This window comes from Typopeltis vanoorti, chromosome 24 (assembly GCF_054136105.1).
Source record: "Typopeltis vanoorti isolate ZY-2024b chromosome 24, IOZ_Tvanoo_1.0, whole genome shotgun sequence".
In the NCBI taxonomy this organism is placed as follows: domain Eukaryota; kingdom Metazoa; phylum Arthropoda; class Arachnida; order Uropygi; family Thelyphonidae; genus Typopeltis; species Typopeltis vanoorti.
The window spans coordinates 61,509,854-61,532,536 of NC_143572.1; the positions used below are offsets into that span (position 1 = coordinate 61,509,854).

General features: G+C 35.5%; 1 protein-coding gene across 5 annotated transcripts in view; it reads left to right on the forward strand.

The window, feature by feature from the left end:
- Nucleotides 1-22,683, forward strand: part of msn (serine/threonine-protein kinase msn) — a 566,215-nt gene that overhangs the window by 329,503 nt on the left and 214,029 nt on the right. For 3 of the 5 annotated variants that reach the window (XM_090413541.1, XM_090413543.1, XM_090413542.1), the window contains exon 20: nt 19,593-19,871. The exons of the other annotated variants lie outside the window; for them this stretch is intronic. In XM_090413541.1, the coding sequence (XP_090269667.1) occupies nt 19,593-19,871 (279 nt within the window). The remainder of the gene's footprint in view (nt 1-19,592; nt 19,872-22,683) is intronic. 5 annotated transcript variants of the gene reach the window in all.

Consider the following 22,683-nt stretch of genomic DNA (forward strand, 5'->3'; position numbering starts at 1 on the left):
GTAGATACCCACTTAAGTATGACATTCATCCAAACATTCTTGTATAGTGAAGTATGGCTATACTGCATGAGGGTCAGATTCTAAATGATTGGTGCAATCCAATCTATTTAAAGATATATTGAATGGAGAATTATAGAGGAATTAGTAAATTATTATTATTATTCAGGCCTCCATGCAGTCAAAAGACTCATCGTGGGAGGTCCTTCCTAAGAACATAAAGTCTGTCAAGACTCATCGAGGGGAGGTTCCCCCTAAGAAACACAAAGTCTATCATACCACTCCTTAAACTCATTGACCGTTCTCGCCCTCACCACTCTATCAGGCAATGCATTCCACGGCTCAACCACCCTCCATGCAAAGAAACCACTCCTCACCCTCTTGCTCACAGTTTCCTTTCTTAACTTCCAGGGATGGCCTCTTGTCATCACTCCTTCCCGCTGTTTCAACCAAGTGAAAGAACTCCCCAGTGTCAACCCTGTAACCACCTCTCAACAGTTTAAAAGTCTCAATCATATCACCTCTCCTTCTTCTATCCACCAAACTCTGCAGTCTACATTCCCTCAGCCGATTCTCATAACTATCCTTGTACAGTCCTGAGACCATCTTTGTCATCTGTCTTTGTATCTTTTCCACAGTTAATTTATCCCCTTCAAATCCTGGGGACCAATCTGAGAACAATAATCCAAGTGTGGTCTGATCAGAGACTTATACAACGGAATGATAACCCTCTTATCTCTGCAGGTCAGTGTCCTTCTCATAATTGCAGCAGTCCTCTGTGTTACTTTCACCACCTTTGCAATATGTCCCCTAAACTTCAGGTTTCTATCAATCATCAACCCCAGATCTCTTGTCTCCCCAACTTCCTCCAGTATAACTCCTCCCATAGAGTATGCAGCATCCCATCGATGTTTCCCAAACCTCAAGACCTTACGTTTTGCTGCATTAAACTGACATCCCCATTCTTTTGCCCATCTATCTAGCTTATTCAACTCCTCTTGCAGGTCTACCACATCTGCACTATTACTAATAATCCTTCCCAGCTTCGCATCATCTGCAAACAACTGAATATCCCCTTGCAATCCACTGGCAATGTCATTGATATAAAGGTTAAACAATATAGGTCCTAGTACTGAACCCTGCGGGACCTCACTTGTAACTTTCTGTCTCCTTGAAACTGCTCCACCATACACAACTCTCTGATACCTATCAGACAGCCAATACTGAATCCAGTTGACCAATCTGACATCCAGACCCATGTGTTGCAACTTAAATATCAGCTTATCATGTGGAACCCTGTCAAATGCCTTTGCTAAGTCTAAGAAAATTGCAGTATATGCCTTTCCCTCATCTAATGTTCTTGTAACTTTATTATAAAAGGCTAGCATATTGCTAAAACAAGAGTGCCCTTTCACAAATCCATGTTGACTCTCACAGATAACATTACCCTCATCTGCCCAGTGCTGTATACGGTCCCTCACTACTTTCTCCAAGATCTTAACTACTGATGACACACAGACTGGTCTATAATTAGACACTTCCAGTCTGTTACCACCCTTATGCAATGGCACTATCTTACCTTCCTTCCATTCCCTGGGCACCTTTGCCGAAGCCAGACTTTCATTGAAAAGCCAGGTTAAAGGCACTGTCAGTTCCCTAGCACATTCTCTCAAAACTCGTGGTGAAATACCATCCAGTTCAAAAGCTTTATTGACATCCAGAGTTCTCAGTATCTGAAACACACTCTCCTCCTGTATCTCTAAACCTTGAACCTGCCCTGTCCCTCTAGCATTAAAACTGACTCCTCCAGGATGAAATACTCCAATAAAGTGGTCATTGAACAATTCCATTATGTCCTCTGCATCAGTCACTCTATTCCCATTTTTATCCCACAATATCATTCTTCCACAGTCATTTCTCCTCCCACTGGCCACATAGCTAAAAAATTCCCTAGGATTTTCTTTGGATCTTAGGGCCAATCTCCCCTCATATTCCAGCCTCGCTTTCCTCACCACACTAGTCACTCTTCTGGCCTGTGTCTTATATTCTTCACGCATCCTCTCTTCACCTGTCTCCTTATATCTCTTCCATAGCCTCTTTTTCACATGCAATTCCTGTTTAATATCGTTTGTCATCCACTTTACTCCAAATTGTGTCCTCTTCTTCACTCGTGGTATACTACTTACCATTGCTGCTAACAAATATCCTTTCACAATTTCTTACACACTAACGATATCCCAGCCTTCCAATTCCTCCCTCCATGAAACTTCCCGAAGTTGATGTCTAAGACTATTATAATCACCTGCATTATAATTCCACATAAGTTCCTGTCTCTTTGATACTCCTGCATGTCTATTCATTTTCCAAGTCAAAACCATATGGTCACTCTCTCCAACTGGTGGGAGAGATGTCATCTCAGTTATTATCAACTCTTCTGATGCTATAACCAAATCTAAAACTCTTGAACCTCTTGTTCCCTCTGATACATGTTGCCTAAGACATTTGTCCCTCAAGAATTCTAGAAATTCCATTCCACTATTGCTACATGCATCTTCCTCTCTCCAGTTTATACTACTGTAGTTAAAATCTCCCATAACAATCATTCTTCTTACACTTGCCAAACTTAGCTGTCTAAACATCTCCTGATCCCCATCCTCCGTGCTCCTGGGTCTGTAGCAACACCCCACTAAATATCCTGTCTTGCCTACCTCTACCTCACACCATATGCTCTCAAAATCATTTGTCTCACTTCCTTCCAAAGCCTCCACTCTTAGAGGACATAGGTCATCACTTATCATAAGCAGTACCCCACCACCACGCTTTGCCCTCCTATCCTGACGAAAAATGCTATACCCAGCGACTTCTATTCCTGTTATTATATCCCCTTCTGTCAACCACGTTTCAGTGATCCCAATAATTTTTGGCCAGGCTGATGCTATCTGCGCCACCAATTCCTCTCCCTTATTCCGGATACTCCTGGCATTATTATAAAGCATATAAATGCCATTGTTTCTATACCCAGCATTATCCCTTCTAGACTCCACTGGGCTCAGTGTTACCTGACATCGTCTCCCTTCTCCCAAGTATCCATTCCCACAAGAGGCCACCCCTGCTATCATCCTCCCTGGGATACACTGACTCTTTCAGAACAGCAATCTCTCCAGATGCCTACGTCCTTCCTCATTCAAATGTAAACGGTCTCTCGCATACAATTCCTCTCTTTCCTCAAACGCACTCCAAGCATCCACATATACCAGTCCTTTCTTGTCACACATTCTCGCTATTATGCCATTCAATATCACCGCTCTTCTGCTCAGCTCATCATTATCATACCTAGGCAACACGCACACTATTTTTCCTCTCTCTGTCTTCTTCTGTACAGTCTCAAGCAAAAATCTCATATCTCTCGCTGCCCGACTTACATTACCACTCAAGTCATTCGTTTCTACCATCACAATCATCTCATCCACCCTTTCACCTCTCTTAATTGCCATAGCCACCCTTTCTATTGTTCCTCCTGGCAAACACTCCTCATGCATCCTATCTTGAACACCACGGATCATTGAGTCGCCATACATTATACCTCTTACCATTCCCTCTCTCCTATTGTTTCCATTCTCTCCTCTTCTTTCATTCCCATAGCTCTCTCTCATTCCCTCTCCTCTACTGCTATTCTCTCTTCTAGCATTCCCATACCTCTCTCTCCTACTGTTTCCATTCTCTCCTCTTCTAGCACTCCCATACATCTCTCTCATTCCCTCTCTCCTACTGTTTCCATTTTCTCCACTTCTAGCACTTCCATATCCCTCTCTCATTTCGTCTCTCCTACTGTTTCCATCCTCTCGTCTGCTAGCATTCCCATACCTCTCTCTCATTCCCTCTCTTCTACTGTTTCCATTCTCTCCTCTTCTTGCACCCCCATACCTCTCACTCATGCTCCCTAAATTCTCTCTCTCTCCTACTCTGATTCTCCTTGCATTTATCTCTTCCATTCTCCTAATCTTATCTTTCATACTTCTGCTTTCATTCACAAGACATTCCACCTCCTCTTTCAACTCATCTATCTCCCTCTGCAGGTCAGTCACTCTTAATCTAAATTCACTCTCCCAAATAAAACCATCTCCTAAACTTTCATAGTGACTCACACCTTCCACACTATCAACTATTATTTTCTCATTCATATATGTCTTTTTTTCATTCTCTCCTATCACACTACTTGTCTTCCTACGTTCATTCCCAGTTCCTGGAGCAACGAAGTCGGATATCGATATTTCTAATGCACTTATTTCCTCCAACTGCCTGCATTTTGCGCATATACGCTCTCTGCTCTCTTTCACAAGCCACATATCTAATTCCCGAGACGCATACATGCCACAAGTACTGCATGCCACAAAGTCCCTTATGATATTGCTAATAATTGAGTTCTTAAATAGCAGAGGACTTGATGATACGCTACTTGCGACTGCTGCTGAATCCATCATCATTCCTTACTGCCGAGTAGCGTAATCGTTATTCAATTAATAAATTCCGTTAAATAAATAGAAAAAAAAGTACAAACAATTACAAGCAAAACAAAACATTTAAGTACACTAAATAAAATGAAATATAACTAAATACAGTAATGAAAACTTAGCTTCGTTTTGTCTTCCACCATTATGCATTCGATTCCGAAGGTAACCAAAATATATTATATCACGACAGCAACTAACTTCCATAAAACAACCACTGAAGTACACTCCTATTCAGAGAAACAATTTAGCACTCAAAAACGTAGAAAAACGGGGAAAAAAACAGACTATTCACCAATTAAAAATCACTTTCTTCTACACAGCTCAAATTCACTGCCACATGCTACCAAATGTTCAGTGTATATTTTGCAAACTTGAATAGAAGCTAAGAAGTTGAAGACAAATGGGTTAAGAGAACAAATAGTTCAGGCCAGTGGTTTTCAAACTGTGAGGATATGTGATATCTTCTGAAAGGCATGTAACATGGGTAAATTGTTTATTTTTGAGCACAATTCCCACACCACATACTTGATATTCCAAAACTCCCAATGTCTGCTGAAGAACAAGCCCAGCAATCTCATTAAGTATTTTTATTATCATTGATATACCAAGTCAGAAATTTAAAAGCTGGAAATTTTAAAATATCTCTGTGCTATTTTACTTCTTGTTTGAAGCATGATTGTGTACTATCTAAAAAATGTAAGAACATCTTAGGTTTACTAAAATATACTCAATGGTAAGAAAACTATAGGTCAATATTATTTTCTGAAAGCAGGGGGGGGGGATCTGTTTAAGACATTTGAAAACCATTGGTTAAGGCCAAGTAGGCCTTCAGTTGTGTAGTGAGAAAGGATGGAGAAAACTATCACAGGAAAATCAGATAATTATAGATTAAATGAAATAATCAAGTAATACAGAGAGAAATTCAACAGCATTAACATAGGTTTCGAATATATTTACTACCAAAAAGAGCGCTAAATATAGGCTAAAAAGAAAGAAAGATTTGTTTGGAAGATTATCTGCAGTTGGTGGAACAGACATATCCTTAATCTTTGATAAGATCTGAAAAATGCATAAATTAGGTACTCAGGGGGAAAAAAAGTTCAAACCCTAAAATTATATTGTAAAATGAAACACATAAAACTGCATAGTCAGCTCTCACAGAGAGGGGACACAGCTGTTATGCACTACTTGTGTGTTTGGGATGATGATTTTATATATATATATATCTGTTGCAGCATTCCAAATAGTTTGAATTTTATCACAGCACAGTTATTCGTATAGGAGAGCATGGATATTGCACCTTTTAGTATCCATTTAGTTTTTATTGTATTGAAAAAAAAAAAAAATTCCAGAAGGATAAAATTAAAGTTTAGTAGAAAATGTACTCTAAAATGTTTATACAATTAATGAAGCGAATAATTAACATACCAGCCTTAGACTTCAGAATTTTGGTCACAGTGTAATCCTGGTATATGTAATATGTGCCTTTCCTTATCTCATAGTGGAAAGTGCCCTTGAGTATACAAAATTACCAGGTGTCTTCACAATAAGTAAAGATGTGGGAACCTATGATTGCCTCATTACCCAGTGCATGGTTGGATTACATAATCACATGGTGATGCCTATATTTGTCTAAAAGTAAATACATAAATGAATTATAAAAGCATTGAAAAAATAAATACATATTTGATTAGCTTCAGGTTGATTGATGCTCACTATTACCAACTTGTGGACCACAGAATTAGATTATTATAGTAGGGATAGTTTGCTATAGTGAATTTTCTTTATAATAGCTGCATGCTTATGGCAACTTTGATTTTTGTGGTTATAATACTTGCTGTAGTGAGTCAGCTGTATTTACAATATATGTTCTGTATATTTACAATATACAGAACATATATTGCAAAATATGAATATAAGCGAAGTATAAAAATAAATGGGGTTAGGCAAGAAATAATTAGCTGAATCACCTGAAAACTTTCCCACTTCCATGAATTAATCATCAGGATTTTGTTCACTCTTCCCAGTGTTATATTAGTAACCTTTTATATGCAAGTTATCCTCCTCATTTTCCAATGTCACACATTTGATTAGCCATCCTCTGTCCATTCCAATATCTTTGACACTCTGTAACCTTCCATCATGTTTTTTTTTTTTTTTCTTAACTACTAACACTTACTTTCTCCATTTAACATGTAATGTTTTCATTCAACATATTTGGTCGTTTGAAAATTAAACATACAAACATTGTTTTAATACTGATCATATTGTAATGCGTACAAACATCTTACATTCTTTGCCTACCAGTTTCACTAGCAAACTGTCTAGCTTTTTCAAGGCGTTGATGGAAAACAATAAAAAGACTAGTAAATCCAAATTGAAAGGAACATAAAAATGTTGTAAACAATCTAGTAGCTAAGGTTACATGTTCGTGTGACAGAGACTGAGAGGACTTATTGTTCTTATTCGTTATCAGGCATGCGTGTTTGTTGTAAACGCGTAATGTGATTACTGGCTAGCTGCAGTTGAGATGGATTTAGAGAGAGGATCAGGTTTTTCCACGAACTGTTCAGAAAAATACCCTGATTTCTGTTGAGGTTTCTGCCGGTTATTAAGACTATTGTGGCTTCCTTGAATAAACGATGTCTGTAGTCGTCATCCAAATATGGCATGGAGCTGTTTTGCCACTCTATCGTGTGGTTAGATGTACAGAAATGATGTGCTAAGCCAGAAGAAATACTTCTATTGTGGTTTACATCACCAACATGTTCTTTTTGTCTGGTCTCTAAACTCCGTGAAGTTTGTCCGATGTAGGCAAGACCACAGGAGCAAGGAATGTAATATACTCCTGGATATTTGTAGAATGGCACCTTATCTTTTTGGGGATCCTAAAACCTTTCTGCTGGTGGTTGGTTTGAAGACTACTCTGATGTTGTAGGCTCTTAGTATTCTGGCTATTTGATAAGAAATTGACCTGATGAAAGGGATCACTACAGTAGAAATGTGCTGGGAGCTTGATTCTTCTTGTCTGGGGTTGTCACCATATAGATATTTTTTGATGATGTTCAGAGGATATCCATTTTGTGATAATGTGTTGGCTATTAGTGAGAGTTCAGTCTGTGTATCCTCCTCTTCTGATATAAACTTTTGGGCTCTATTTTTCAACATATAATGCTCAGTTTGTGTGTCCTGTGATGGTTTGAAGTATAATGAAGATATCTTCCAGTGCCTGTAGGCTTTCTGTAAATAGATAATTTGACACTATTTCATTGTCTCTTTATCAATATGTCTAAAAAATGCAGTTGACTGTTGTTTTCCACTTCCAGAGTGAATTTTATCTTGTTATGTATTGAGTTGATTTTATTCACAAACTATTTTAGGTTGCTAGGCCTTCTAATTGTTGGTATATAGTGTTGTTATCCTTGAAGAAATGAGGCTGAAGGCAGTGTTTAAACATCTGTGTGATGCCTAGAGGAAAGAGGTCTTGAATGATGTTTATTACCTCTTCTACTGGTACATTGGTGAAAAGGGATACAACATCTAGACTTGCTAGCATGTCTGTTGGTGCAGTCTTAATGGCTTGGAGTTTATTTACAAAGTGCTGACTATTCTTGATATAGGATTCTGTTGATCTTATTTTATTATTTAATGAGTTTGCAAGATGCTTGGCCAAAAGGTAATTTGGGGATGACCTTCTATCAACGATTGGACGAAGAGGTAGAACCTTTTTATGTATTTTAGGTGTCCCATATAGTCTGGGAGTGATGGGATGTGAGGAGTTTAGTGTTTTCTTCACTTCTTCTGGCCAAATATTACAATTTCTGATTAGTTGGTTTGTTTCATTATGATTTTTTATGGTGGGGTCTCTGTCTAGGATCTTATAGGTAGAGTTGGTCTGATAGTAATATGTTTAACTTATCATGATAGTCTTTAGAGTTAAGGATAACTGTTGAATTTCCCATATCAGCATTGGTAATGATGATATCTTTGTTTTTCTTCAAGTTGAGGATTGCTTTCTATCATAAGGAGACATGTTGAGAATAAGTTGTTTGGCTTTGGCTAGGATTATGGTACTTTTGAATCTAATAGTGTTGGCTATGTTTTGCGGTAGTGGATATAGGCCTTTTTCAATTCCACACATGAAATCCATTTTAGGAATGTGTTTGGGCATAATCGCAACGTTAAAACCTTTTTTGAGAATGTCGGATTCATTTTTTGTGAGACTATGATTTGACAAATTAAAGATCACTTTGTCGTCCAGGAGGTTGTTCTGTGTCCAATATTTTTTTCTTGTAAAGTTCATTGAATTTCTTAATTTGTTTGTCTTTTAAGTGGAAAACAACAGCCAACTGCATTTTTTAGACATCTTGATAAAGAGACAATCAAATAGTGTCAAATTATTTATTTACAGAAAGCCTATAGAGACTGGAAGATATCTTCAAACCATCACAGGACACACAAACTGAGCATTATCCATATGTTGAAAAATAGAGCCCAAAAGTTTATATCAGAAGAGGAGGATACACAAATTGAACTCTCACTAATAGCCAACACATTATCACAAAATGAATATCCTCCGAACATCATCAAAAAATGTCTATACGGTGACAACCCCAGACAAGAAGAATCAAGCTCCCAGCACAATTCTACTGTAGTGATCCCTTTCATCAGGTCAATTTCTCATCAAATAGCCAGAATACTAAGAGCCTACAACATCAGAGTAGTCTTCAAACCACCAGCATCAGACAGGTTTTAGGATCCCCAAAAGATAAGGTGCCATTCTATAAATATCCAGGAGTATATTACATTCCTTGCTCCTGTTGTCTTGCCTACATTGGACAAACTTCACGGAGTTTAGAGACAGACAAAAAGAACGTGTTGGTGATGTAAACCACAACAGAAGTATTTCTTCTGGCTTAGCACATCATTTCTGTACGTCTAACTACACGATAGAGTGGCAAAACAGCTCCATGCCATATTTGGATGACGACTATAGACATCGTTTATTCAAGGAAGCCACAATAGTCTTAATAACCGGTGGAAATCTCAACAGAAATCAGGGTACTTTTCTGAACAGTTTGTGGAAAAACCTGATCCTCTCTCTAAATCCATCTGAACTACAGCTAGCCGGTAATCACATTACGCGTTTACAGCAAACACGCATGCTTGATACTGAATAAGAACAATAAGTCCCAAGATAAACTAAGATAAAAAGCCAAACGGCTAATTTTGGCATGAAACTCTTATATCGTAGTTTTCGATCTCAGAGTTTCACATACTGGCTGTAAAATAATAAGGGATTTTTATCCCCTTAATTTAACAATAAGTCCTCTCGGTCTCTGTCACACGAACATGTAACCTTAGCTACTAGATTGTTTACAACGTTTTTATGTTCCTTTCAATTTGCATTTACTAGTCTTTTTATGCTTTTCCGTCAACGCCCTGAAAAAGCTAGACAGTTTGCTAGCGAAACTGGTAAGCAAAGAATGTAAGATATTTGTTCGCATTACAGTATGGTCAATATTAAAACAATAAGTTTGTATGTTTAATGTAATGCTTTCTTTGATTTTTGTTTTAAATTGTTTCACTTGTGTCTCCATAATATTTTATATTATAGTTTACATATTAAAACTATTTAGCATAGATTCATTAAGCATTTCTTGGCACATTACTTTTATTTTACTCTGAACATGTGATGGTAATCACTGTTCGGCTTCACTCACCTGCAGACCAATATTTCCTGCATTTTACATTAGTATAAACTAAGTAACATAATCATAAGACTTCTTTTCTCTCCAAGTAAATGTAAGTTCATCTTTATGCTGATGTTTGCTACTGATGACTGATTTTACAGATCCTTTCCCCCCCCCCCCCCCCCAGTAATTACATTATTTTTGTTTAAATTTTGTTCTATTGGTTCTTGAAAATATAAGTATGGATAAGTCACATTTTCGATTTAGAAATCAGTTCGTGTTGGTAAATTATGGAGACTACAGCTGTGTTAGGAATAATTACTTTAATTTCCCCACATTTTGACCTTCACATTAAGGTCATCATTTAGAACAATGGTTCTTAACCTTTTCGAAGTCATGGAATACTTTTGATTATAAGAAAAATTTGGGGAACACCAAAAGCATTAGGGTAATAAAACTAACAATAAAAATATGCATGGACTTGCCTTTTATAAAAATGGAACTTATTTTAATGCGATACTTGAGCTTGTTGGCTTTTGCAGATTTCAACAATATCAGGTCTAATATGTGTCTATCTCTTTGTCTATATTAGTAAGTCTTTCACACTTTATAGTTTCTATATGGGTTAATATTGAGAAACCAAGCTCACACAAATATGATGTTGAAAACTTTAACATTTTCAGTGTTGTTAAAGTTTTCATATTCTACATTTTCAGTGAGAGAGAGCTGGGTATACACAAACACAAAAAGTAAGTGTTACAACATGATTTACAACAAATTAGGATACATTACAATGAGATCAGCTTACATTTGGTAGGTGAATTGTACAGGGAAATAATAATTAAATATGAAAAAAAGGAAACTATACATAACTTATATACGGCTGGATGAAAATCCAAAATTCCTCGAGTTATTTCAGGGAATTTCATTTTTAGAGTAAGATGCGTTGACAAGGTAACTAATTGTTGTTCTTCTTGTAACGAAAATTCACAACTTGATGTTAATTACTGTGCCAGATGGCTTTCGTATCCAATTATAATTGTGTTTATTTAAGGAAGGAAAGTAACTTGAAATCTTTTCTTCCAATAAATTTTAAAAATTCTGTTATAACTGAAATTTTATTTATTTTGTATCCAAGCAGAAATAGTACAACATGATTTACAACAAATTGGGATACATTACAATGAGATCAGCTTACATTTGGTAGGTGAATTGTACAGGGAAATAATAATTAAATATGAAAAAAAGGAAACTATACATAACTTACATACAATAAATATGGTCAGATGTTCCTCCATTATCTTGCACAATCAACTGCTCTTTCTGTGCAGGATATAAGGTCTTCTTTTGTGCAAGGTGATGGAAGAAAGGGGCCCCATTTGATGAGATTTTGTTTGCAGCATCCTATCGTTCGCTGTCTTTTGAGGCTTTTCCAAGTATTCCAGTCCAAGTGGACACCACGTGGAAGATGTTCGGCTATTGGAATACCAGTATTATTTTCAGGATATAGTGCAAGCCATTGTTGAAGTCTTGTCTCTGGGAGGTTTTTAGGTGGTTCAACAGTTGCCAGGAAGCTATGTCGGAATCTTAGTCTTTGGGGCACTGCGGTCTGGCCGAATAGTGGGTGGTGTTCATCATTCATTTGTCTGCTGCTTTCATCAGCTGAGAATGCAGATCTTTGAATTGTAGGGGGTGCAATACCAGCCAAAGTATACAGGTCTTTTAGTTCTGTTGGTTTCAGGCATCCTGCAATTAAGTGGCAGCTTTCATTCAATACTGCATCAAGTTTTTCAGCATGGCAGGATCTGGACAATACTGGTCAGGCATATTCAGCAGAAGAATAGCAAAGGGCCAAGGCAGAAGATCTCAGTGTGTTAGGGTCTGCACCTCATTTGGAGGAGGTAAGCTTTTGAGTATATTGTTTCTTGCATTCACTTTTGCCTTTGTTTTTTCTATGTGGGTTTTATATGAGAGGGCGCGATCGAAAGTCACCCCGAGATAGATTGGGCTCCAGGAATGTTCTATTTTAGAGCCTTCCCAAGATATCTGTAGCTTCCTTATTGTTAAGGTGGAAAAGGCCAGTCTGGGTTTTCAAGGGGTTTGGTTTTAGTTGATTGCTGGTATAGTATGTGGTTAGACTATTTAAGGCACGTGATAGAGTAGTTTCAATGGACTTGAAATTTTTTGATTGAGTAGCTATGGCAAGGTCATCAGCATAGATAAAATTTCTAGTTCCTGGAATGATGGGGGATCATTGATATAGATGTTGAAAAGTAATGGTGATAACACACTTGCTGGGGGGGGCATTTTTTGGAGGTGCCAGTGGCTCTTCTTATCCCCCAGGTCCACGTAAAAACGTCTGTTTTCCAAGAGTGACTGGATCAGGAGGACAAGGCGATAGTCTCTAGTTATTCTGTATATTTTATTTCTGAGTGTGAGATGGTTTATGGTATCATATGCTGCAGTTAGGTCTACGAAGACTGCTCCTGTGGCTAGTTTTTGCTCATAACCATTTTCTATATATTGAATGAGGTTGAGAATTTGTGATGTGCAGGATTTGCTTGGTCTAAAGCCAGTCTGCTCGGCAATAGGACGGGGTTCGATTAGGGGTTATAGCCTATTCAAAATTAATCGTTCATAGGGTTTAAGAGGTTGCTGAGTAGTGATATAGGTCTGTAATATTTTGCTTCTGTTGGAGTTTTCCCTGGTTTCAGAAAGGCCACCACTTTGGCATGTCTCCAGATAGTTGGTATTCTTAGGGTTCATGAGGCAAGTGTTATATAGGTTTAATAACCACTCTTTAGACCTGTTTCCAAAATGTTTAATCTGTTCATTACAGACATCGTCAAGGCCTGCAGATTTTCTAAGTTTTAATAGGTTTATGGCAGCGTTGAGTTCAGTGATGGTGAAATCTGAGTTAATCATATTTTGTTCCTCACTTGGGGTTTTAAGTATCTTCTTTTTTGTGTGCTTTTTAGGGAATTTTCCATTCAGCTGTTACCTGTGGATGCTCATATGGTTAGCGAAATCCTTCCTAATTCTGTTGATGAAGTTCCATGCCTTTCTGCTACTATGGGTCATATCAAGGGCTTCTATTTCTTTTTTCCATGAGGAATGCCTTTCCTCTGCCATCTTGGAGTATAATTTTTCTCCTGCTTGGATAGTGTCTTCTGAGAAGGGGTTGGTGTTGTAAAGTTGTAAGTAATCAGCATACTGGGCTTGCATGCCACTGGAAAGGCCTGGAATGTAGTTTGTGCGGCATCCTCAGGGAATATGTTTGGTGGAGATTTTCCTCAATATTTTTATGAATTCATGATACTCTTGAGGGTTTGGAGGAACTTGTTCTATGGAGCAGTCAAGATTTTCCATGAAACCCTTCCAATTAGCTTTTTGGAAATTAAATCGTCGTCTGTAAGGAACTGTGTTAGGCATAATTGCTGGGGTGAATTGAAGCATTATAGGTCTATGTTGAGTATGTGGAATCAGATTTAAGGTGATTTAAGACCTTTTTAACACAAATGTTGGATATTTTTGAGCTAACAAATATAAGGTCAGGGTTATAGCCTCACTTCCATCTGCCACTGTTGAAAGAAGCAGGGAGTTTTGGATTATGTATCAGATTTAGTGAAAGGTTTTCAGTCCATTTTTCAACAAGTTCTCCATCTTCGTTGGACTTTGTGTAATCCCAGTTAACACTATGACTGTTAAAGTCACCTAATACAACATTAGTCATGTATGCATTATGATTGAGGAGGATGTCAGGGAAGAAAAAGCTTCTTCTGGTGGTTTGTAGACTGAGGTGATTGAGATATTTTAAAATGTGATTATAATAATCACAATGTTTCTGTTGTTTGTTGAGTCAATGGATGATGGGATCAAGTTCTCTTTTGTAAATATTGCACTACCATATTTATCGTGGGGTATTTCTTTGAGTTTCATGCCATGGATGTAAGGTCTTGCAGCACTTTCTCCTCTGTGAGTTTCTTGCAGGTAGAACACATCACAGTCATTATCCCCGCAAATATTTGCGATGAGATCTTGCTTGACACTGGAGAAACTTTTAATATTAAATGATATTATTTTTAGGCCTGGCCCCAGGTAGGATCCTTTAAGGCAGAAATTTGGGAGCATTTTAGTTCAATCACTTGCGTTTGGTTGATAGCAGCTTAACTTTCCCTAATGGGTATTAACAGGGTGCAGGAATGATAACAGAAGCAAATCGATGGGAAATACGGAAATAATTCTGGTATAACGGAAATAATTCGACATTTTTATTATGGAGCGATATTTAGCCGATATTTAATGGCACATTTAGCTGATATTTAATTTAAAATATCGGCTAAATATGCCATTTTAGCACACCAAATATTCATTTTGAAGACATTTTACAAGAGCATCTGTACCTTCATCATTTTTTTTTAAAAAAAGGCCAATAATTCATTTTTAAGTTCTAAAATTCGGGATAGCACTTTACCCATGGATAACCATCTTATTTCAGTGTGCAAAAAGCAAATATTCTTAGTTGGCTTCCATAGATATGCAAAGTTTTAAAAAAGGCAATCCTTTAAAGGTCTTCACTTGATGTAATTTATCATAATTACAATTTGGTCTAATATTACAACAGGTTTTAATATTGCTGGTAATGTTTTTCAAACTAGGGATTCTCTGTGCAAAAAACAGTATGTAGATATAATATTTGGGTTTATTTTCTTTGCAAGGATAACAAATTCTTTAATAGAGCCTATTAAACCGATATTCTATTGGTTTAGAAGTCAACACGATAGCAGTCTTCAGTTGTTAGGATCATAGTAGCCAATTACACTTAGAACTATGTCATGTGACATCTTTCACTGGCAGAACACTTGTAACCAGTTCGCGGAACACAAGGTTTCCAGGGAACACCAGTTAAGAACCACCGATTTAGAGTATACATATATGTGCAAAGATAAGCTATATTACATTTCAGACAGTATGCCAAAGTTACAATGATTTGATCAACTGCTATTCTACTGGCCTGACCTCTGTTGGGGGGAATTACATCAAAGCTATATCCTATTCATAACATCGGAGAACAAATTCCTATAAATACTTTTAATACCACAAAATCGGTGCCCTAATCAATAATGCAACATAAGTCTTAGTTTTATTTATTGAAAGATTTTTCATTTATTTTACTATAAATTAAAGATGCCAAGAAATTATGTTCTTGTCTCATCATTTATCTTAGTGTAAGCAAACAAAATTTGTGTGTGAAGTCACTTCATGACTGGGCTACTTGTATATAGCGGCTAATGACTTTACATCAATTACCGTAATATCCAATAATGCAATGGACATATCCTTACGGACACGTATGATGCTATGCATTATGGGAAGTGCCATTACCCAGACCAGTTTTGACCTTCATTGGGATATGCTAAAGTGCAGGGATACCTCTCCAAAAATGCTGAGTGATCTACAAGATCATTACTAAACTCATCACTCATGACCTGAATCACTCCAGAACAGGAAACTCAGTGGTGGCTCCACTTAATGACAGACAAAGACCAGCCACCGAGCAGAACCTTTCTACTCCCATTGAAGTAAGCTATCATCAGTGAGAGCCAGATCCAGAAGAGATATCAAGGTTGAAATAATGTAGAAGTCATATTTCCATATACAAGTAATCAAAAGGTATCACACCTTATTACTAAAATACTCTGGATTAGAGATAGATGTTGAAAGTTTTTTCAGTTGGTTATACTATAAATGCCAAGAAATTATATTCGTGGTTTCATGCTTTATCCAAGTGTAAACAAACAAAGCTTGCACAGGAAGTCATTTCACGATATCATTCGTTATTTTAGTAATAAGGTGTGACACTTTTGGCTACTTGTATGTGGAAATATGACTTCTTCACTACTTTAACCGTGGTATCGTTTCTGGGTCTGGCTCCCACTGATGAGACCTCAGTAAAGGACAAAACCAAAAAATCTGAATAGTGGCCCTTCCCATAATGCATTAAACATGTCTGTAAGGATATGTGCATTGCATTATGGGATACTAAGGCAATTGATGCAAAGTCATTTGCCTCTGTATACAAGTAGCTCAGTCGTGAAGTAAGTAACTTCATGCGCAAACTTTGTTTGCTTACACTTGGATAAAGGATTAAACCAAGAATATAATTTCTTGGCATCTTTGATTTATTGTTTGTTATATTAAAGCTAAGATCCTAGATTACTACAGTGCTAATTATAATTAACTCTTAGACCAAAATGTTATGTGGGTAGAAAATGTGCCATCCATATTCTTGGGATTTTTAGACCACCTTGTTAAGATTACGGTGGTTGATAAAAAAAAAAAAAAATTCCACAGGCCTGGAGTGTACCATATTCATTGCCCTTGTAATTGCCCTATGTAGATGAAACAGGACATGCAATTCCTATTTGAAAAAAGAAACATAAATGGCACATTAAATTTAATAACTATGATATATTTATCATAGCCTTTCTGATCAGGACCTGAATATTCTACATAGAATTGACTGGAAAGGCACCTGTTGCTTACATCACACCAAAACATGTATGAGCATTAATTTAAATAGGCCTGTGAAATTCTTATCAATCACTCTAATCTTAACAATAATGTGGTCTAAAAATCCTAAGAATATGGATGGCACATATTCTACCCACATAATCTTTTGATCTAAGAGTTAATTTTTATTAAGACTAATAATCTAGGATTTTAGGCCACCAGTTTTGCTGTATTAAAATTATTTATATGAATTTGTTCTCTGATGTTATAAATAGAATATAGCTTCGATGTTTTTTTTTTTTTTTTCACTAGAGGTTAGGCCAGTAGAATAATGGTTGAACAAATCATTGTCACTTTGGCATTCTGTTTGAAATGTCATATAGCATTTTTGTATATATATGTGTGTATACTCCAGATGATGACCTTAATATGAAGGTCAAAATGTCGGGAAATTAAAGTAATTATTCCTATCACTGTGTAATACTAAAGGAAAGGATTGAAATCATTTCAAATTGCTCCTTGAAAATAGCGACTTGGATTCCTCCCAGTTATGATTAATACTACAGCTGCTCTTTCTCTTCTTGAGCTTCATTGCTTGAATCAAATAATTATGAAACTGCTGTGCTGTTTATAGCTTGGAAAGTTACTTGGGTTCAAATCTTTGAGAGAAATTTTTATTAGATTTTCAGGCACGATTGTGGAGGCAACAAGGTTTTTTCCCCTTGATAATATATGTAGGTTTTGCATTTCACAAACAGGTAAACTGGTTTGAATGCACACAATTGAGGCTTTGCATACTCTAGTGATAAATTAGCCATCCCTATCCCTAACACTCTGTTAGTTTATGAAAAGTCGGTTTATTTAGCCATAACTGTTCATTTGACCTTAAAAAGTAGATAATGCTAAATTTTGTTATTATTTAGAAGGATATCACTTTCTTTAACCTTAGAGCAGAATTTTTTTAAATTAAAATTTGTGAACTTGCACGATGATCTGAAGACTTCTTTATTCCAGTGATTTCTATCTTCAGTTATCTTTGGTGACAGATAGTTTATAAGCTAACATTGACAGTAAATATGAGGGAAGACACTATGTAACATTGTATACAAGAACACCTGAACATAATCACCTGACTGTGTTAAGCTATTTGCAAAAAATGGCTAGTCAGTCATCCATTGTTAGTTCTATTAGGTGTAAACCAAATTCTCAGGATGCCAACAGAATTGTTTCCCTGAAAATGCGGAACATTTATAAAAGTTTCACCCCCTCCCCTGTAAGATCATCAAATTTTAAGATATATTATAATTTATTAATATATATATTTATATGATAACTATTTTTTCTAGCCTGAAACAGCAGAGATCACTATATGTGACAGAATAATGCAGTTAATAATTTGGTATTTTTAAAAATCTGTGTTTCATATTTTTTTAATCTATGTAATGAATTTAGTATTAAGGCTCTTGAGATAAGAGATTGAGATTTTAGTTGGCATATAAAACAAAAAGAAAAGTTATAGAGCCAAATATGTGATCAAATTTTCTCATTTCATGATTTTAATAATATAATCAAGAATGATTATTTAGAAACGAATAGTACATTGTTAACTTAAAGGATGCAATTAAAATTGTAATTTTAAGCTGTGATATCAAGTATATTGCTATTATTTATTACAGTCAAGCTAATGTAAAAGATTAATTTGAATATAAATTTTTATTGCAAGTCTTATTGAATAATAATAATTTTTGCTGAATTCATGGTTACAGTATAGATAACTAGTATATTGACGATGTTGAAAGAATATTAAAAATGTCATTGTCAGAGAATTTTGCTGATATTGAAGAAATTGTTTTCTGTGTTTGGTGTGCTTGTGCTTTTATTTTAGCTATTTAAAAAAAATCAAAGTGCCAATAAATGGCAGTAGAGAAATTATTAGAACATACTAACTGAGAGCAGATTTTAAATTTGTCAGGATGCTGACATTAACAGTTCATTGTAGGTGGTGGTGGGAGGAGGGAGGACATGGGAAAATTCATGCTTGGAAAATGAAATGATTATACATTCTTCAAATCTTACATTCACAGGCTTTTTTTTTTTTTTTTTTTTGTTCCTTTTGTGTGGTAATCAAAGTTGTTAATGGAAGAAACCTTCAAAAGATAGAACCATGTTAGCACTTACCTTTGTGACTTAGACCAGATTCAAACTGAGGTTCTTTCGTTTGCAGTAATGGTGCTACTTGAAAATGCCTATGAATAAATAGGATGATTACTTAATTGAAAACTCTTGTATAAAATTTCTCATCACTATAACAAGTAATGAGAGGATTGAATTGCTACCTTACATAAGAACAGTTGTCTAGAGGAACTTCACTAATGAGACCTTATGGTACCTATTGCTTCACATTATAACTGCAGTGGCTTTTATTTTTAGACTTGTATGTTTGATCTGCATGGTCTGAAGTTGATTTTTTTAGGTGAAAGTTTAGCTCAATTATTTTAGTAATTTCTTTTATGGTTGATTTAAATACAGTTATTCATTCTCGTGGTGTAAAGTAACTGTTTAAGTTATTACATATAATTCATTTCTGATTATTAATATAAATGAATGCATGTATAGTTATTCTTGAGTTATGAATAAATTTATTTCTGCTGTTTTTTAAAGCCATTTTACTTTTTTTCTTTCTTTTTTTTTGTTGCCATTTGTCAGACAAATAATTTTTTTATGCTTTGTTAAAGGATCGTTGTGCTGGAAGCTTTTTTTTTGTTAGTTTTTTTTTCCCCATGATTGCATATTTATGTATGTATTTTTGGGTTGTTTCCAGAGAAAGAGTAACGCTGTGCTTATTGTGAATTATTTTGACTTAAATTTGTGATTACAGAACCACTCCAATAAACAACAAAGTGAAAAACTGAAAAGAGAAAGTACAGATAAAGAACGAGAAAGTGGTCGGTCTAGAAAAAGTACAAATTTAGAGAAGAGTCAACCAAAAAGAGAATCAGAACATGTAGAAAGGAGAGATAAAAGCAAACAGAAGTCAGACAAGAAGGACAGATCTACAAAACACAAATCTCTCTCATCTTTTTATGTTTCTACACCTAATGGTCATAATTCAGGTCATCAGAAAAGGGAGCGACACCATTCTAGGAATGACAGTCAGGTTGGTTGGAAATGGTGCCATATTCTCTCTATCTCTGTCCTTTCTATTTCTCTCTCTTCCCCTCCTCCTCCTCATCTCTCTCTTTCTCTCTTTGTATTTCTTATTTAAATAATACTTTTTTTACTTTGATTTTATTTTAATATTCATTATTTATGTATGTTTTATTTTTTATTTGAAATGATTATTCTGCATGGGCTAACATTCTTTTAACGATATTTGCCCTATCTGCCTCTAATTGATGTGCCCAGATTTACAGTTGCTTTTACCACTAATTTGTGAAATTGCTATCTTTGTGACAACAGTTATTTCTGTAATATACACCTGAACATTTAGTCTCATTTGAAATGTTTTGTTAATTTTCATGACAACTTTAGCATCTGTCATGCTTTGGAACAGTTATAAAAGTAACTTAAGGTGCAAAACTGAGGCAGATTGTCATTTAGATTTTTACTGGGCATTAGGAGAACTCTAATCTGTTTTATGTTGCATAGCAGCATATCTTTAGTTCTACTGTTTTTTTTTGTTTGTTTTTTTAATCAACACTAATATTATTTTCATGTGCTTTTTTTATTAACAATTTCATACTTTTGTTCTTCTTAGACCCTTTTTCCACTTTCTTTTGGGTGTAGTTTTTTAATGGGAGAATATGGAGCATGTCCAACTGAAATATTGGCTAACATTTTACTGCTGAAAATAAAACTAGTGTTTGTCTGTCTTACTGCATTTTTTAAAAATCTTTTTAAGAAGAAGCTCGGCAATATTTGATTATGAGTATTACTTTTTTAGGATGGTTTTGACAGCCATGGAAAATATCTCGCATAATAATTAACTTAGTCTTGCTCCTGAAAGAGGCTAGTAGAACCATAGGTGCAGTGGTAAAATGTCACTGGTGAGTTTTTCCAGTAGACTTCCTGACAGTACTTTCACATTTTCTAGACCTACAGTAATATTTATTCTAATGATCATTAATGTATCAAGTGTTAGCATTAAATTTTAAGTCTTTCTACATATGACAAACAATCTTGTTGCAGAAAGAGTTTTCTTCTTAACCCGCACTTAATATTTCTGAAGAATTTGTCAGTTTAATAGCAGCATTGTTTAGGATAAACAATTATAAAACATATCTATTTTAAATATGTATTACAAATTTTGAGTTATGTTTTTAATAATAAAAATATGTCACATTAGGCTACTAATCAGCATTTATAGTAAATAGATTTTTCAGTCCATATTAATTTCCATGTAATATTGATTATAAAATTCCATGGATTCATATGTTACATGGAATTTATCATATATTTGTACTTAAGTATATGGGACATGTGCTTCCCATTATTGGATAATGTCTACATATTATGGGATATTAAAAATGTCTACATATTATGGGACATTCAGTCTCTTGCAGGTACCCACCCATAAGTCATTCTTTATTTTCACTAAAAATTGCCATTCATTTGTATTTCATCATTGTATCTTTCAGATACACTGTAGTTAAGTTTTGACTGCCAGAATCACTTATAGTTCATTCTTTCAAAATAAGATACATGTGAATCCTGAATCTGTGCTATATAAATTATCACATGACCATGAAAGAAGTGCAGTAAAAAAGTTTTTTGAGAAGTACTAGTTATACCATATTTTGTCCATCACATTTAATAAATGCAAAGTATTCGATGTCATAAGAAAACTCAGCTATTAATTGGGCGGAATATGGAAGAATGTAAGAAAGTGAAAGTTGTCACTTATCATAGTTTATTAACCTAGAATGCAGTGTTACAGTACTAACTTCTTGGTATGTCATAAAAAAACAGTTATTATATTAATTATATAAAGACTATATTACCATCATAGTAAATTAGCAACATAACATTTTACTGTTGATCTATCAAATAGGTAATGCTGTTAATGGTTCATTCTTGGTTATTTAAAAAACCTAACACTGCAAATAAGATGCATTTGATTTGCAGATTTCTTCTTACTTTTTTGAATTTCTTGTCAAATGACCGAGTTTTTGCCATGAAAATAAAAATGGGCCACCTTGTTTGCAAATTAATATTATGAAATCAGATTGATAAGACATGATGCTATTAAATTACTGTCAAAGTTCTCTTGGTTCAGTTATTTGTACAGCAGTGAAAGAAACCATTAACACTCAATTTCTATACTACCTGAAAACTCAACAAATAAACATTAGCCAGTATGGATTCTGCTATTGTTGAACATTGGTGGATTTTCTTGCTTCTGCTCCTCACTTGTGAAAGATTATTATTATTACGTGACACCTCCAAGGAGTCCAAAGACTCATCAAGGGAGGGTACCTATTCTCCATCTCCAACGCTCAGAATCACCAACTACAACGACATGCAATTAACATCATCATCTACACCAACACCATATACTGCCCACTAGTATTTTCACAGACAATCACAAACATCCATCTCAACAGCAGGATTCAAACCTGCAGCCTTTTGGCTGGAGAGCAGATATGCTAACCAGGCATCCTGCAAATCATTTTCAGAAATTGGACTGCTATTTCTTGGGTTGCACATTATATAGGATGTTGAATGATCTCTATCTGAAACTTTGCATTTAATTCTTAGGATCGTGCAAGGCTGTTATTTCATCTACTCTTGCTTATCTCAGTGAAGTGTAAATCCAATTACAGATTTTCTGGTGATGATGCATTGCACATTTCTTTCTCTTTGAACAAATCTTGCATCACACAAATGGACATTCGTTAAAAACTTTTTTTTTTTTTAACTTCAGTATCCAAGAAATTGGGTCTTCTATTTTGCACCAGGCTCTAATTTAC